Raw genomic sequence first — 19,020 nt, forward strand, 5'->3', positions numbered from 1 at the left:
AAAGCTCACTTCTGCTCCTATCCTAAAGAAGCTATGGCCTGGCTGGATACTCACTTTGGAAAGCAACCCAGGCAACACCGCAACTGATGCCACTAGCCTCAGACTCCGTGGTTTTCTATGCCTCTGCATTTATCCTGTTTGATGCCTGCTGACACGAATACTTGAGAACTCCATCCTTGCCTACTCACTATTGCCATGTAGATAGGGTTCCTCAAGAATTGGTACTTGCATTGCCCCTTTTCTTTGAGTTACCTTGCACCTTAACCAGGTCTGACGATCATCTCCACCAGCAATATATCCCTTGATCTACTTACAGATTACACCTGTTGTGCCTAACACGTCCGTTACTATTTGTGCCTTATGTTACAGAAATATCCTAATTACTGCAAGATGGACACCTGCACTTTCCTTGAAAGCCTCCATGGAATTGCTACCTCCCACATACCAGTAGGTGGCGAGGCCACAGGGCTTCCTATTTCCTCTCATGACTGTTGCTGAGGGGGATTCTTCTTTTTTGTTCAGGGAACCAATGCTCTCTGTGTTTGGGTTAGTAGAGCAGGGTGGGGGGTGGGAAGGGGGGGGGGTTTCATCACACCAGTCTCATCTCAAGCCAGGGGTGCTGAGACTGACTGGACTCTCAGGTTTTTTGTTGTTTTATATGCTCCTATGGGCACCTTTTCTCTGCTACTATTGCATCCTTACTATAGGCGATACTGTAAACTATGTTATATGTGGTATGCTGTAAAGCTTGATGACTCTCCTCATTCTACTATACTAAATAAGACTCTCTGTGGCTGATGTGTTAAAACTAATTTCCTGGAATGTCAGGGGTCTGAACTCACCTCACAAACGGTCCTTAGTGTTTTCTTAATTAAAAAAACATAAGCCTCATATAATTTGCCTTCAAGAGACCCACCTTACTGATATTTTGTTACAGACTCTTAAACGTCCCTGGTTAGCCACCCAATACCATGCCACCTACACTAACTATTCCCAGGGGGTTTCAATATTGCTGGCGAAGTCCCTCCCAGCAGAAATTCTGCTAGTAAAAATGGACCCTGCAGGACGTTTTATTATAATTACCCTTTGTATAGTCTCCATAGTTTTTACACTGGTGAACGTATACGTTCCTCCTCTGTTCTCTCCAGATATTCTTTCCCAGATGTTCCTCTTAATATTGTCCAGATCCCATGGTCCCCTATTGTTTATAGGCGACTTTAACGCTGTACTTGACCCTACTGTGGACCGCTTGTGGGGAGGGGGCAGACCCTACCCCTCATTTGTTAATTGGACTCAGTTATATGACCTCACTGAGCTGTGGCAAAGGAAGCATCCAGATGACCGACAGTTTTCCTGTCACTCTGACTCCTTCCATACTATGTCTCGCATAGACCTGCCATTCGCCCTGGCAGAGGTGCTCCCTCTTGTTCAATCAGTTTCGTATTTATCTTGAGGAATCTCTGATCATGCCCCTATGTCTGTCGATCTCCTCTTCCTGCTGAGAGCAGGCCCTCAGGTTTGGAGATTGAACTCTCACTGGCTGGAGGATGAGATCGTACAGAGTGAATGCCAGAAGAGCATCACCGACTACTGACGGGGGAACCAGGGTTCCACTAGACCCACTACAGCCTGGGAAGCCTCCAAGGCCATGTTAAGGGGAACCTTCATGTCTATCACTGGTATCCTATGCAAAAATGCCCAACAACATACCGAGGAACTAGAAAATGCATTATTAGTGGCAGAGGCAGCCTACGCCCAAAACCCCGGTGCGGCTACGTCAACCCCATGGCTGCAAAGCTGCAGGGAGTATGAACTCTGCCTGCTAGACCTAACTAAAAAGTGTATGCTCTATGGCACCCAGAAGACATTTGAAAATGGTAATAAAGCGGGTCGCCTACTCGCATATTTCACCAGACCTGACCGCCCCCCTGTCTCAATCCCCAGGATACTGGTCTCTGGGGACCAAATCAGTGATGTACCTCAGGATATAAATGCCTTTCTAAACTTTTACCATGATCTCTATACTTCTAGAGCTCAATACTCGGAGACACAACTTGACGACTATCTAACCCAAATATCACTCTCCCAACAGACGGACCAAGACTGCAAGGAATTAGATGAATCTCTCTCTGTGGAGGAGCTCTTCCTTGCGATATCACAACTGCCATCTCGTAAGGCACCAGGCTTGGAAGCTTTTCCAGCTGAATGGTATATGCACTTTCAACACCTCCTTAGCTCTATCCTACTTAATACATATAATGAAGCCCTGAAAGAAGGAGTACTCCCTCCCTCAATGAGGCTTTAATTGTTTTAATACTTAAACTCCGAAAAGATCCTCTTAAATGCGACTCCTATTGGCCGATATCTCTTATCAACGTAGATGTCAAAATTCTGGCTAAAGTGCTGGCCAACCGTCTGAACAAGGTGGTTACGAAGTTGGTAGGGAGTGATCAAGGGGCTTTATACCAGGTCGCTCAACTGGAATGAACATCTGCAGATTATTTCACAACCTGACCTACCCACATGACTGTCCACCCACCCGGGTTATCGTGTCCTTGGACACCTGCAAGGCTTTTGACAGTGTAGAATGGCCATATCTGTTTCAAATGCTACAGCTATACGGATTCGGCTCACGACTGATAGCCTAGATATGGCTCCTCTATACTCTGCCACTGGCCTGTATACAAATTCATTCTCGGGTTACTGAGACTTTCCCTATCACCAGAGGCACCAGGCAGGGCTGTCCTTTATTTCTCTTCCTGTTCGCCCTGGCCATGGAACCCCTTGCTATTCGGATCCGTAACTCTCCACTCATTAGAGGTCTTCCCATAAACGACATAGAGAAACGGATATCTCTTTATGCAGACGATACACTAGTCTACCTAGCAGACCCTCATAACTCCCTTACCAATCTATTAACTGTCATTAATACATTTGGCGACTTCTCCGGATTCCGAGTGAATTGGGACAAGTCAATTCTCTTTCCCCTAGATCAAGCTCTTACTTCGGAAATCCAATCGAACTGTAGACTGCAAATAGCCACCTCTTTCAGGTATTTAGGAGTTATGATTCAAATGCCGCTATCCCTCTACATAACCAATAACTTAGGCCCCTTACTACTCCAATTGCAGACCCAGACCAAACAGTGGAAGGACTTGCCCCTAGACCTTATGGGACGGGCCAATGTCCTTAAAATGATATATCTGCCTAAACTGCTGTATATCATGGCTAACTCCCCTTGCAAAATCCCTAAATCCATTTTCAAGAGCATTGACTGTATCTGTATCACTTCCTTTGGAAAGGACAACCCCCTAGAGTTACACTGGTTACACTTTGTCTCCCGTCCCATCTGGCAGGGTTAGCTTTCCCTGACTTCTACCTCTACTACCAGGCATCTCAACTAGTTAATATCAATGACTGGTTATACCCTGACTCGAATAACGCATGTACAACTACTGAAGGAGCCATAGTTTCCTCGTTTGAAACACTACATAACATAAAATATCGCAGATGCACACCACCAGGACCTGGGATGTCTATCATACGTACCTCTCTCTCTTTGTTTAAAACAGTGACGGACAAGTGTGCCTCTGACTCTTGGTTGGCCTCTCCCAACAGTCCACTATGGTTTAATCATACGCTTAAGGAACTAAACTCCTTACCCGACCCAAAAAGATGGACGTCCAAGGGCATTAAATACTTATGTCATATATACACACCTCAGGATTTCAAATCCTTCTCCCAGATGAGATAAGACTTTGATCTGCCACGTACCTACATATTTTCTTACTACCAACTTAGACATGCTGTGCTAGCACAGTTTAGTTCCCTAGACAGTCCCCTTAAGACCCCTGACCTGGAAAAACTCCTAAGATCTCCAGACCAAACAAAGCTTATTTCTACCTATTACTCAGCCCTAGTGACAAACTTCAATCCTAGGTTCAGGGCAGCACAACGGAAATGGGACTCCTTAAATATACCTATCACAGAAGAAAACTGGTCTGAATTCTGTGATACCTTTAAGACCTCTGTTATCTCTTCCAGAGACAGGATAATCCAACTTAAGATGTTTTACCAATCACACCTTACTCCAGTTAAAATGAACAAAATGGGCATATCCCCCTTGACTGAATGCTTTAGATGATGTGGCCACGCAGCTGACTTCCTCCACTGCTTCTGGACCTGTCCCATAATACAAAACTTCTGGGTGAACATAGGCTCCTTTATCTCCTCAGCACTGGGTCTCCCCAATATACTTAATCCCAAGAACTGTCTCCTGGGCATCTTTGGTGACCTTGCTGTTCCCTCCCAGGCCAAAAGGCTGCTTTCCATCCTCTATTTCTACACGAAGAAGGCCATTTTATTGACCTGGAAGGGTGCTGCGACCCCAACTAGAGGTCTCTGGTTAAAACTGGTTAATGAATCACTACCACTATATAAGCTCACCTTTGATCTCTGAAAGAGGAAAAAAACATTCCACAAAATCTGGGACAGATGGCTGGCTAGCCCACTGAATCTCTCCCCTACACTGCCATAATGGGAAATTACTTAAGGTTTGCCTCATACCACAAATGAATTCTACCACGATAGAACTGTTCATGACTGTGCTACTCGTCTATAGAGTCTGATGTTAAGCTAGATGTTATTCGCTCTAACTAACATAATATATATATGATGCACAACCTCCTTCTGTTCTAGGCTGACATAGGAGCATTCTGTACTTTATGTTTGGATTTTGTTGTTTTTTTATTGGTGTGTTTGTTTGTATGTTCAGAAAATGCAATAAAAATATCTTTAAAAAAAATAAATAAGGGGAAGCTCTGCCGAGTTCCATCATCCAATCATATGCAAGCAAAAAAGGTGTTTTATAATTTCCTTGCATGTGATTGGGTATTTTATGCAAAGTGATGCTTCGCCTCATTTACAAAGCTCTGGGGTAAATGCCCTTGGTAGAGTGCAACTACACTTGCAAAGTGGACAGTCTTTTTGCCTTTAGTAAATCAAACTCATATTTTTTATTTATATCATTTCTATACAACTAAAAGCCAAAGTTTAATCTGCATATCATTTTGCCTTTCTTGGTTTCTCCTCCCTCTTCCTCAACAAAATGCTAATGACATTTTAAAATAAAACTGGTTTTTATTACATACCTTATACAATGTTGAAAGATCATGGCTGGTGCGAGAGGCCAGTGTGCTATACATAAATTCTCAAAGGTATCATAGGCACTCCACCTCAGTACTCCTTTTAAGAGCTCTTAGCCCTTATGCCAGCATTAGACTGACTCAGGAGTAGTTATGTAAATACCAGTGCAGTGAAGGCTGGATGTCAGTGTGGAGGAGTAGACATTTCTAGGCAGGCTGCATTTGGATGCAGACTACCCTAGTTAAAACCTGTATGTGATGTTGAGCCGTCTTGATGGAAAGAACTCTAATGAATGTGGGCAGGCCAAAAACTTTTAAGTTGGAGTGGAAAGGGCTAGATGATGCTGGACATCCTTCAACCAGGAAATGGGGCAGGCTTTGTCTGACTTGCTGCAGCTTCCAATGCACACTCTGAGAATCTCACAATTTGGAGTTAAATCAAAGTAATCATTTTCAGTACAGGAGAGGAGCCTGTCCAACTCTGCAAGACTCAAGGAAAGGCTGGATTTCAGCTTTGAAGCCCATCTTCTGCATGAAAAAAAAAAAACTCATGTAATGTCCCCCTGCTCTGGTGCTCTCCTCCTCTCCCTGATGCTCTGGATTATAGGCAGTCCTTCTGCATCATGAATAGGGATGAGCCAAACACCCCCCTGTTCGGTTCGTACCAGAACATGCGAACAGGAAAAGAGTTCGTTCGAACAAGCGAACACCGTTAAAGTCTACGGGACACGAACATGAATAATCAAAAGTGCTAATTTTAAAGGCTTATATGCAAGTTATTGTCATAAAAAGTGTTTGGGGACCTGGGTCCTGCCCCAGGGAACATGGATCAATGCAAAAAAAGTTTTAAAAACGGCCGTTTTTTCAGGAGCAGTGATTTTAATAATGCTTAAAGTCAAACAATAAAAGTGTAATATCCCTTTAAATTTCATAGCTGGGGGGTGTCTATAGTATGCCTGTAAAGGGGCGCATGTTTCCCGTGTTTAGAACAGTCTGACAGCAAAATTACATTTCAAAGGAAAAAACCCATTTAAAACTACTCGCGGCTATTGCATTGCCCACAATACACATAGAAGTTCATTGATAAAAACAGCATGGGAATTCCCCACAGGGGAACCTCGAACCAAAAAAAAATAAAATGACGTGGGAGTCCCCCTAAATTCCATACCAGGCCCTTCAGGTCTGGTATGGATATTAAGGGGAACCCCGGCCAAAATTTAAAAAAAAAATGACGTGGGGTTCCCCCTAAATTTCATACCAGACCTGAAGGGTCTGGTAAGGATTTTAAGGGGAACCCCGCGCCAAAAAAAAAAAAAAAAAAACGGCGTGGGGTCCCCCCAAAAATCCATACCAGACCCTTATCCGAGCACGCAACCTGGCAGGCCGCAGGAAAAGAGGGGGGGATGAGAGTGCGGCCCCCCCTCCTGAACCGTACCAGGCCACATGCCCTCAACATTGGGAGGGTGCTTTGGGGTAGCCCCCCAAAACACTTTGTCCCCATGTTGATGAGGACAAGGGCCTCATCCCCACAACCCTGGCCGGTGGTTGTGGGGGTCTGCGGGGGGGCTTATCGGAATCTGGAAGCCCCCTTTAACAAGGGGACCCCCAGATCCCGGCCCCCCCCTGTGTGAAATGGTAAGGGGGTACTTACCCTTACCATTTCACAAAAAAACTGTCAAAAATGTTAAAAATGACAAGAGGCAGTTTTTGACAATTCCTTTATTTAAATGCTTCTTCTTTCTTCTATCTTCCTTCATCTTCTTCTTCTTCTGGTTCTTCCTCCGGCGTTCTCGTCCAGCATCTCCTCCGCGGTGTCTTCTATCTTCTTCTCCTTGGGCCGCTCCGCACCCATGGCATGGGGGGAGGCTCCCGCTCTTCTCTTCATCTTCTTCTCTTCTTTCTTCTTCTCTTCTTCTCTTCTTCTCTTCTTCATTTTCTTCTCCGGGCCGCTCCGCACCCATGCTGGCATGGAGGGAGGCTCCCGCTGTGTGACGGCGTCTCCTCGTCTGAGGGTTCTTAAATAACGGGGGGCGGGGCCACCCAGTGACCCCACCCCCCTCTGACGCACAGGACATGACGGAACTTCCCTGTGGCATTCCCCGTGACATCACAGGGAAGTCCCGTCAAGTCACCGTGCGTCAGAGGGGGCGGGATCACCGCGTGGCCCCGCCCCCCGTTATTTAAGAACCGTCAGACGAGGAGACACCGTCACACAGCGGGAGCCTCCCTCCATGCCAGCATGGGTGCGGAGCGGCCCGGAGAAGAAAATGAAGAAGAGAAGAAGAGCAGAAAGAAGAAGAGAAGAAGATGAAGAAGATGAAGAGAAGAGCGGGAGCCTCCCCCCATGCCATGGGTGCGGAGCGGCCCGAGGAGAAGAAGATATAAGAACCGCGGAGGAGATGCTGGACAAGAACGCCAGAGGAAGAACCAGAAGAGCCAGAAGAACCAGAAGAAGAAGATGAAGGAAGATAGAAGAAAGAAGAAGCATTTAAATAAAGGAATTGTCAAAAACTGTCTCTTGTCATTTTTAACATTTTTGACAGTTTTTTAGTGAAATGGTAGGGGTAAGTACCCCCTTACCATTTCACACAGGGGGGGGGCAGGATCTGGGGGTCCCCTTGTTGAAGGGGGCTTCCAGATTCCGATAAGCCCCCCACCCGCAGACCCCCACAACCACCGGCCAGGGTTGTGGGGATGAGGCCCTTGTCCTCATCAACATGGGGACAAGGTGTTTTGGGGGGGCTACCCCAAAGCACCCTCCCAATGTTGAGGGCATGTGGCCTGGTACGGTTCAGGAGGGGGGGGCCGCACTCTCGTCCCCCCTTCTTTTCCTGTGGCCTGCCAGATTGTGTGCTCGGATAAGGGTCTGGTATGGATTTTTGGGGGGACCCCATGCCGTTTTTTTTTTTTGGCGCGGAGTCCCCCTTAAAATCTATACCAGACCTTGGATCTGGTATGGAATTTAGGGGGAACCCCACGTAATTTTTTTTTTAAATTTTGGCCGGGGTTCCCCTTAATATCCATACCAGACCTGAAGGGCCTGGTATGGAATTTAGGGGGACCCCCACGTTATTTTTTTTTTTTAATTTTGGTTCGGGGTTCCCCTGTGGGGAATTCCCATGCCGTTTTTATCAATGAACTTCTATGTGTATTGTCGGCAATGCGATAGCCCCGAGTAGTTTTAAATGGGTTTTTTCCTTCGAAATGTCATTTTGCTGTCAGACTGTTCTAAACACGGAAAACATGCGCCCCTTTACAGGCATACTATAGACACCCCCCAGCTACGAAATTTAAAGGAATATTACACTTTTATTGTTTGACTTTAAGCATTATTAAAATCACTGCTCCTGAAAAAATGGCCGTTTTTAAAACTTTTTTTTGCATTGATCCATGTCCCCTGGGGCAGGACCCGGGTCCCCAAACACTTTTTATGACAATAACTTGCATATAAGCCTTTAAAATTAGCACTTTTGATTTCTCCCATAGACTTTAAAAGGGTGTTCCGCGGCATTCGAATTTGCCGCGAACACCCCAAATTGTTCTCTGTTCGGCGAACTTGCGAACAGCCAATGTTCGAGTCGAACATGAGTTCGACTCGAAGTCGAAGCTCATCCCTAATCATGAACAATGCAGGACTATTAGCCGTGAATTGTATGTAAAGAGGTAAGCACAAGGCCATGGTCAGGAGCACCTTAGAGAGAAGACTTCGGGGGACTGGATGCACAGATGAAGAAAGCCTGCCAGAGTGATAAATTAGGTAAGTATTACACCTCATTAATCTACCCCTAGACAAGCATTCAAACCTTGCAGTATGGGGGCCCCACTACAAGAGTAATGTTTTCTTGTGCCTGGAGTTGGGCTTTAAACGTCTGATCTACATTGTATATACTTTCTCCTGGTCAATGATTTATCTAATATTTAAGTATATGTACATAAACTTTACCTGATAGATTTCATGGTTTAAGGTTTCCACAATGACATTTTCTCCAGACTGATCAAGCCTAATCACTGGTCTCTCCAATTTTACTCGATCCTGAAGGAGATTCATTATCTTCTCGCTTATCTGTCCAGAGCCTCCAACAAACTTTCTCTCCTAAAAATAAACAAAAAAAAATAGGTCTTAAAAGTCCAATTTTATTTTCCCCATAAAGTATAAAAATAAAGCCAGACTGGATCAAAAAGCATGGTACTAATTGTCTTACTATTTATTTTTTGTCCAGTCCCAGCAGAAAACTCCTACTCCTGGCAGGAGTGTGTAGCTGAAGACTGCTGTGCTCTGCGTGAAGACAGTGGTCTCCAAACAGTGGTCTGACATGCCCCCTGATTGCAGCACAGCAGTAATGGCAAGACAGGGGGTGTGTTAGACTTCTGTGTGGAGAAGACAGAGCTGTAAATGGCAAGACAATCAGTACTTAGCTTTATGACCCACATGGTTTCATTTCTATAGTTTATAGCAAAGCTACAATTGGGCTTTATTTTATGTTCCTATGTTATACAGATATATAATTTGTCAGACAGGTTGCTATTAGTCAAAATAATTTAAAATGTCATACCTATTAGTCAAAAGAATCAAAATGTACTTGTAAACCCCTGTCTATCTAACTTATTTATTTTCACACAGGTGTACCTTTCATAAAAATCTTATGATAGTGGGTATTTGAAGGCGCAGACATCTGTGTAAGCTAATCACACAGGGTTCTAATAATTAGGCAGAACTTAAATAAACCATGAGTTTTGTCTAGTGATTGACTAAAAAAAGTGTAAATGCATACTAAGTTAAAGAAAAAGCTATTTCCAAAGCAAGTTTGAAAGTTTTCATTATGGATTACTGAAATATGCAAAGATTTTGTGCTAAGCTAGTGATTTTTTTCTTTTAATGTGTTTGCTTTTGGAAATATGCCATCTTAGACCTGGTTTTGTCACTAAATGTTATAGTTATTGTTCTGGAATTTAAAAAGATCAAACAAAGTGTTGGCCTTGGGTTTGTCCATTTCATGTTATATTTTTCTCTACAAAAGTATTGCTCAAGTTATGATTTCCTATAACTGGGTATATTCTTTCTGTTCTGCAGGGAGCTTGTTATCTAGTGTTTGTGAGCAACTTTACTTGTGTGTCAAGCTGTTGGTTGGGGCTTATGACTGAAATCAGTTGTATGCCTCTGGTGCACAAGAGGAGGCTCATATCATCACATTCTAAATAGGGGGAGTAGAAAGTTAAGATTTGTGGAGTGAGACAAATGAGAAAGAAACTGAAGCCACGAATTGTATTAAATGTTGATGGCTTCACAGAATTTTTAAATGTGTATGGTAGAAAATTATTTTTCTGGACTTGGGACAGAGACAAATGGTGGGAGGGCTTTAACCCCACCACCAACACCATTACTAATTCGTAATGTCCATGCCTTCAGATCCTAATAAATGTACTAGAATCTATTGTTTGTAATAACAATTCTATTTTTTTCAAGCTTTGGCAAGCTGTGACTATGAATATCAATAATTTCTTGAATTTGTGGGGATTTTTAAATACCTACCTGTCCTCCATTGTCTGTTGAGAAAATTCTTGTTGTTCCACCACAGATGTTTACATACCATAGAAACCAAAGTGTGGAAACTTGTTGAGTCTCAGCTGTTACAACCAAATTTACGAAGAGCTCTGCAAACTTCCTGGCTGCACTGATGGAATAAATATATAGATTATACGAAAGAAAAAAAAAGTGTATGCTTGCCTAAATACACACAAAAGGAGTATGCATGACTAAGTTTAGCTATATAGGATCAGCTATTGTTTTATGCTTTTTTGAATTGCAATAAGATAGTAATGAGAAAGGTAGGGTAATCCATAACCGTTACAGTATTCTATAATACATATACCCAATTGACTGATATTGCCGATAGTCTCCCTATCAGTCATATAAATGACTGCTATAGCAAGGATAGATAAAGATAAATATAGATAGAGTTATCTGTTACCAAGATCATAGGTTTTGAAGAATCTGTTGTCACCTAAGTGCAAGGTATACATACAGTATATTGTTAATATAGGACCTCCAAGTTAGGATTTTCTAAAATACTGTTTGTACTACTTTTTGTTAGTGCAGAAAGGGAAGTTTTGGGCTTTGAAGATTTGAACTACCTTAGGCCAGTACAGAATTTTTGACAGAGACAAGCTGACTCTTAATTCAGATATCACATCTCCGCTGGGAGAAAAAATGGTAATAAGTCTGGACGAGGTTTTATAGTAATATCTGGTAGGCAGGGAAAGAATAAAAATGTAAAAAGTTCTATAGCTAGGAAAGCTAGGGGGATACATGAAGGGTATGAAGTTAGCAAAAACTGTATGGAGATGATTAAAATGACATTAGCTACCAGAAAATAAATACAATGTGGAAGTAAAAATATTAAAATGGTATATTAATAAATGCAAAATGTCTTCCAAGTAAAATAATTCATATGATTTACCTAATAAAGGGTAATTATTGATTAAGGAATACTAAGTATATAATTTCTAAGGACATTATAATAATATTTTGACCAAGGTGTATTATTTGGCTACCTTCAGAAAATACTTTTTTACCCCAAGAGCAAAAGTGACCATATATATCCAAGGCATTTGTTTGCCTTTCTCTGACGTAAAAATGAGAAGGTCTATGTAAAGTTTAATGCAATGAACATTTGTCTTTTTTCACCTTAAATATGTAATTTGTAACAATGTACCTTGTCCAGCACACTTTTTCTATAAATTCTCTCATTGACATGTTATCCCACTCTTTGGCATGTGGTGCTTTCCACGGAGAATCAGCAGGAATCTATGAAAAGTTGTTAGCGTTCAATATTTATTTAAAAATGCAATAAGTACCTATAAAAGAACACTATGGGGTGGATTTACTAAAACTGGAGTGTGCAAAATCTGGTGAAGCTCTGTATAGAACCAATCAGCATCTATTTTTTTTTTTTGTCAAAGCTAAATTGAACAAGCTGGAATTAGAAGCTGATTAGCTACTATGCACAGTTGCACCAGATGTTGCACTCTTTACTTTTAGTAAATCAAACACTATATCATTTGTTGACAACATTAAACCAATACAGTTTACACTGTAAATAAAATATCAAGCCAAATAATTGCTGTGGTATCAAAAAAGCACTGTCAAAAAAGAAGGAATTATTTGGTGGGACTTTAAGGGTGCCTACAAGAAAGGGAGATAGTCATGCAATGCTCGACAATGAGTATGTAAAAATTAAAGATTTTATTGTTACATACAAAACATCATTAAAAATCAAATATGAGGGGGCAGGAGGCGGAGCCTAGCGGAGCAGACATGTATTGTTAGAGCTCCACACCGCTGAGGAGAGAAGAGAAGGACAAAGCGGAGCCTGCAGGCTTAAAAGGTATCCATTTGAACCTTTTTGCCCCAGGGAACAAACTGTGAAAGTTTGGGCAGGAAATATGGTACTGGGAGGAAACCGTGGCAGAAATAAAAATCACCTCACAAAGAGCTCACAGGCACTCACTGCAGCTGAAGCAGCTCCAGTCACCTCACAAGATACAGCATCAGGGCGCTCTCACAGACAGAAAATGTCACAGCAAGACTCTCCATTTGAGTCAGATACAGAACAAATCCTCTCACAAACTTCTCCACAAGCCTCCTCAGTATCCCCAGTAATATTATTACAATTTGAAAAGATGCTTCATAAGGCTTTAAAACAAACCTCAGACCAAATAACAAACAGCCTAACCAAAGAAATAAGAGAGCTGGGAAACCACACCGCAGCCTTAGAAATAAAAATGGATGAAATTGAAATTACAACCCAAGAAAATATAACAGAATTGGAACAATTAAAAAAAGAGAATTTAATACTTCAAACTAAGCTCGAAGATTACGTAAATAGAGCCAGACGTTCAAACTTGCGCATAAGGGGAATACCTGAAACTGTGACAGACCTGCAATCTACTATTACTGCTCTATTACAAGAACTAAAGCCAGATATCCCTATTGAACGTTTAGAACTGGACAGAGTACACAGAGCCCTCACAGCCAAAAAGAAAGATGGACCCCCACGTGATATAATCACAAAATTTCCTTAATACAGAACGAAAGAACAAATACTAATTGCTGCAAGAGAAAAAAAGGAACTTAATTTTCAAGGACACAATTATCAAATTTTTGTTGACCTATCCCAACTTACTATTACTAAAAGACGATCCATGAAACCCCAACTAATGGAACTGCAACGCCACAACATTATGTATCAATGGGGCTTCCCCTTTTCAGTCAGATTTAACTACCAAGGTACAATTTACAGAAGCAGATCAGCAGATGAACTACAACAAACCCTTTTAAAATTAAATCTGACAGAACCCACAAGCAGCAACACTCCCACACGCAGAAGAATGGCGTCATCTTCACCTTCAGGCAGCACCCAGAAAATTCCAGAACAAAATGGGAATCATCACTCTCACAAAAGAGGCCGTTATGCCACATCATCCATGGACCAAGAAGATTCAATGGACTGACATCCTAATTCCTGATATCTCTTCATTTATTATACTAAGAGATGGTTCTCTATAAAAAAACTATATTTATAACTGAATGTAACTGCATTCTGATAGTCACACACTGTGTGGGATCATGTTATATTCCAGTTATATTTCTTATTACTTCTGATTCATATAGCCTTAGAATATATAAGTGAAATAAGGAAATTCTTGTTCAGTTATATATTATCAGGTAATAACAATAGATTTATTACTTTTTAGGACAAATATGTTCAATAATCCAGAAGTAATGGAAGCTTTTTTTTTTTTTTTCTTTCTTTTCTTAAAACAAATATATTATTACCTAACTAGTTCCTAGAATTATGTTTTTGTTTATTCTAATCTGAAGCAATACAACCTCAATTTTATGAGTTAACATATCTAAACAGTTACATATGAATAAAATATGTAATTGTTTACTCTAAAAGGGTTAAAATCCCAAAATAATTCAAACTATCTTCATCAATACCAAAGTTATTAACAGTACCTTTCTAACTGAATTATTTAGCCTAGGGCAAGACTAACCATATACAACCACCCTGGAATAAATAATTTCAACAAAAACTATATTCTGCACTCCAATTAATGAATCATCATTTTGATGTCTTTTGACATAGCACTTCTCTCCTGTAAGCGGAAGATCCGTGTACCCCCATTAGCCCTCCTCATTCTCCCAACCATATTATGTGGGAGTGTGACGAAGGCACTTATTCCCCTGAGAGAGATATTTATTCTCTTTCACGGGTAAATTGTGATTACTTGCAAAAAATAATTTATACAATGTATCATCTAATCTCATATGTTTTTTGTTTACTCTTTACTCCAGAATTCACTGGTTTCTTTTCTATCTATTCATCTCTTCAGTCCACACAGGTTGATCTGTGCAGTCAGCTCTGCATAACAAAAAGTAAGTCAAAACTATTTGATCTATTGTCATGGCACCACTGAATATACTTTCCCTGAATGTTCAGGGAATAAATGTCCCTCAAAAAAGGACCAAAGCCTTCCGTACTTTCCATAACAAGAAGGCTCACATAGTATGCCTCCAAGAAACACACTTCACCAAAGATTCTACTCCAAAATATATTTCTCCTTTTTATCAACAAATTTACACGGCTTCTGCCTGTACCAAGCAAAGGGGAACTCTAATTGCATTTCACCGATCCACACCATTCACCTTATCATCAGAAATTAAAGACCCAGAAGGTAGATACCTGATACTCATGGGTTATATAATGGATACAGCAATCACGGTGATTTCCTACTACGCTCCTAACAAACAACCTACACCATTCCTCTCACATATATTACAAGTGATTAATACACACAAAATAGGAACAGTGATAATGTGTGGGGATTCGAACCAGGTCCTCCTCCCATTTCTAGATAAATCACCTTTTACACCATCCAAAATAACCTCTAGATTACCTTTTTCTCAACTTCTTTCCAAATACAATCTGGTAGATTCATGGAGAGAAAGTAACCCAATGAAAAAGAAATTCACTTATTTCTCGCACCCTCATCAAACCTTCACCAGAATAGATCATATTTTTCTAACAATAGGAATGATACCAGAAATTATTGCATCAGATATAATTCCGATTCCGATGTCTGATCATAATGCAGTATACACTACTATAGCCTCAGCCATACCAAAAGCGCATGACCCAACGTGGTACTTACCGGACATAATGCTCAAACACCCACTACATCAGATGGCCATTGAACAAGCTTTAAAGGAATACATATCAATTAATAATACAACAGACATCTCCCCAATAACACTGTGGGAAGCTCATAAGCCTGTCTTGCGTGGTACAATACAAAGACAAATGGCACTATTTAAACGGGAACGCAAAAATCTAGCAAAAAAACTAGAACTCAATTTTAATGCAGCCTACATATCATTTCAAGATAATCCATCTCAGAGTACAAAATCTCATCTGGAAAAATCTAGATTGGAATACGATCTATTTCTCACTGAGTCAGTTGATAAATCCCTCAAACGCTCCAAACACAATTTCTACATGAATGCAAACAAACCAGGTACACATTTGGCTCGGGCATTAAATTCAACTAACAAATCTTTCAAACCAATACGTTTGAAATTATCAAAAAATGTTTACACTTGTAATCCAGTTAAAATAGTCCATAAATTTCACTCACATCTCGCAACTTTATACAAGACAAACAATGAATTTAATCCTACAGAGGCTGAATCCTTCTTCTCAAAAATAACCTTACCTGAGTTATCTCAGAATCAAAAAAACAGTTTGGATGAGCCTATAACTATAGATGAAGTTGCTAACGCCATAAAAGACCTAAAACTTAACAAAAGACCAGGCCCAGACGGCTACTCGGCTTTATACTATAAAACATTCTCAGAAATACTCTCTCCCATTCTCACTGAAACTTTTAACAAACTTCTAGATGGACATTCTTTTCGGCAAGAAACACTAATGGCAATTGTTTGTATGATCCCAAAACCCCTTTCTGATGATACTTCCTGTGTGAATTATCGGCCTATCTCTCTGTTAAACCTCGATATTAAATTATTAGCAAAAATAATAGCAAAACGCCTCAATAGCATTATAGGAAAATTAATACATAGAGATCAAGTAGGCTTCATGCCAAATAGACAGGCAGGCAATAATATACGCAGGGCAGTGTTATTGGCACATATTGCTAAAAAACGGAAAATCCCTTTATGTTTTCTATCTCTCGATATTAAGAGGGCATTTGACACAGTATCCTGGCAATATATGCAATATTCATTACAAAAATGGGGTTTTGGACCCCACTTTTTAACATGGATCAAAGCATTATATAATAAACCCAAAGCCTATATAAAATATGCTGGATACAAATCTGAAGCCTTTAATATCGAAAGAGGTACCCGACAGGGTTGCCCATTATCTCCCTTATTATTTGCCCTTATACTCGAACCCATGGCCCAATATATCAGAACAAACCAAACTATAACTGGCATTGAAGTAGGAGGTATTACACACAAATTATGTATATTTGCAGACGATATATTACTTTTTCTATCATCACCACAGGTCTCTGGTCCTAACTTAATACCAGCTCTTGATGGATTTGCAGCCCTATCCGGCCTTATGATTAATCCTAAGAAATGCCTAGTGCTTAATATTTCACTCACAAACATGGAATTGATCCCGGCTAGGGCTGCACTCCCATTCACATGGGCAGAAAAATCAATCCCATATCTTGGAATTCATTTAACAGCCTCTCATTCTGACTTATTCTCAACCAATTATCCTCCTGTATTAAGACATATCACAAATCTAATAAAACAATGGTCGCAACTTCCTTTATCCTGGATGGGGAAGATTAATGCAATCAAAATGACTATTCTACCCAAATTGCTTTATCTATTCAGAGTCCTCCCTATTCCAATTCCTTCCTATTTTTTGAGAATAGTACAAAAAAGAGCAACTTCGTTTATATGGGGCTCTTCTAAACCACGTATACCTATACACACACTACATCTTCCCAAAAATAAAGGAGGCCTGGGATACCCTACTTTTACTAACTACTACAGAGCGGCACATTTGGCCAGTCTGTCCAAATACCATGCAAAACAGGAAATCCCATTATGGGTATTTATAGAGGCTTCAGAAAATGACCCTCTATTAATATCAAATTTATTATGGCTTGATCCTAAAGACCGCTTTAAAATTCATAATCCCATAACTAAACACTTCTTATCTCTCTGGGATAAACTAAAAACCAAATATCAGTTACAATCTCCACACAATCCTCTCCTTTCTTTTATCAGAAATCCGGCCTTTTATCCGGCATGGATCTACCCAAATTCTTTTAAAGCTTGGACAACATCAGGCATTCAGACACTAAATGACTTCATAGCATCTAAATCATTCCTTTCATTCCCATCGCTTAGAGAAAAATATGATCTACCAAACTCTGAGATATTTAGATATCTCCAAATCAAAAATTTCTATACACCATTCCTAAAGGGGGATACACCATTATCCCAATTATCCATTTTTGAATCAATCTGTACAAAAGATCCATTTGCTAAAGGTACAATTTCATCACTTTATAATCAATTATATGGAGTACCAAATCTTAATAGACCCTCTTACGTTCAGAGGTGGGAGGAGGACCTGGGACGAACTTTAGAAGACACGGACTGGTCTAACATATGGCTCACATCTAAGTCATCTTCACCCAACATCTTAGCACTGGGGACAAATTATAAAGTCCTAACTCGCTGGTACCTTGTACCCGCTAGAGTGGCAAAATATTCACCTAATACCTCAGCTCTTTGTTTTCGAGGATGCCCAGAAATAGGCACATATTTACACATATGGTGGACGTGCCCAGTAATCCAAACCTTCTGGAAGGAAGTCTTCGTGATTGCATCTAAAATATTTAAAAAAATAATACAACCAGATCCATATTTAACTTTACTTAATCTAAAACCGGAATGGTTAACACTCTCTCAATTCAAACTTATGATCCAACTAATAACGGCTGCAAAACAAACAGTGGCCAAGGCATGGAAATCTCCTACATTGGTACTAGCAGAAACAATTCACAGAATGAATAATACAATGTCCCATGCTAAGATGGTAGCCATCGATCAAAATCAAATTCCAAAATTTGAAAAACTTTGGCATCCTTGGATAAAGCAACAGTTCCTGTCAAACTTCAATGACTCTGTCCTGTTGCCATGGTAACAGATTAAATGACTTACAGAGACACCCATTCTAAGGCTTCAAAGAGAACTAAAAAGAATAATAAACTGACGAGCAGGACAACCTTGTGGACCATACCTCTACCTTTCAACCCTTTTTCTTCTTTCTCTTTCCTTTTCTCCACCTTATGATTAAAACTCATTATCAGAATTTATTTGACCTATATACACTCTACTTGTAAACAATATGTATAGTAGGTATAAATCATTTAAATACCTACATAAGTAACTAAGGAAATGATATATATCTTTAATTTAGGTTTACGTGAACCCAATGTTTAATATTTGAAATTTCATGATATTTACCTATATAAACCCTACTGTAAAACAATGAGCTTACTTTATAGATCCTTGTAAACTTACTTTATGTATCTTTATAACATTGTATACTCAATAAACTTCTTTTGACAAGGAAAAATCAAATATGAATTATGCGCACATGTTCAGAAGTACATCTAGAAATTTAAAACAGATGATAAAATATGATCACTCGGTAGTAGCGTTGGAGTGATTGTCCCGACATGTTTCGCCACTCTGGGCTCATCAGGGGATGTTTTAAAGAAATAATAGATGTAACACTGCATATAAAAATGAAATACA

The 19,020-nt window shown here is 40.3% G+C and overlaps 1 protein-coding gene across 1 annotated transcript in view; it reads right to left on the minus strand.

The window, feature by feature from the left end:
• The window catches only part of LOC141128787 (amine oxidase [flavin-containing] A-like), a 160,332-nt gene that overhangs the window by 85,450 nt on the left and 55,862 nt on the right, over positions 1–19,020 (minus strand). Inside the window, exons 5-7 of the mRNA XM_073616285.1 lie at positions 11,858–11,949; positions 10,675–10,816; positions 9,088–9,237 (exon numbers count right to left, since the gene is read on the minus strand). Of these exons, the coding sequence (XP_073472386.1) occupies positions 9,088–9,237; positions 10,675–10,816; positions 11,858–11,949 (384 nt within the window). The remainder of the gene's footprint in view (positions 1–9,087; positions 9,238–10,674; positions 10,817–11,857; positions 11,950–19,020) is intronic.

This window comes from Aquarana catesbeiana, linkage group LG02 (genome assembly GCF_042186555.1).
Source record: "Aquarana catesbeiana isolate 2022-GZ linkage group LG02, ASM4218655v1, whole genome shotgun sequence".
NCBI classification, from domain to species: Eukaryota; Metazoa; Chordata; class Amphibia; order Anura; family Ranidae; genus Aquarana; species Aquarana catesbeiana.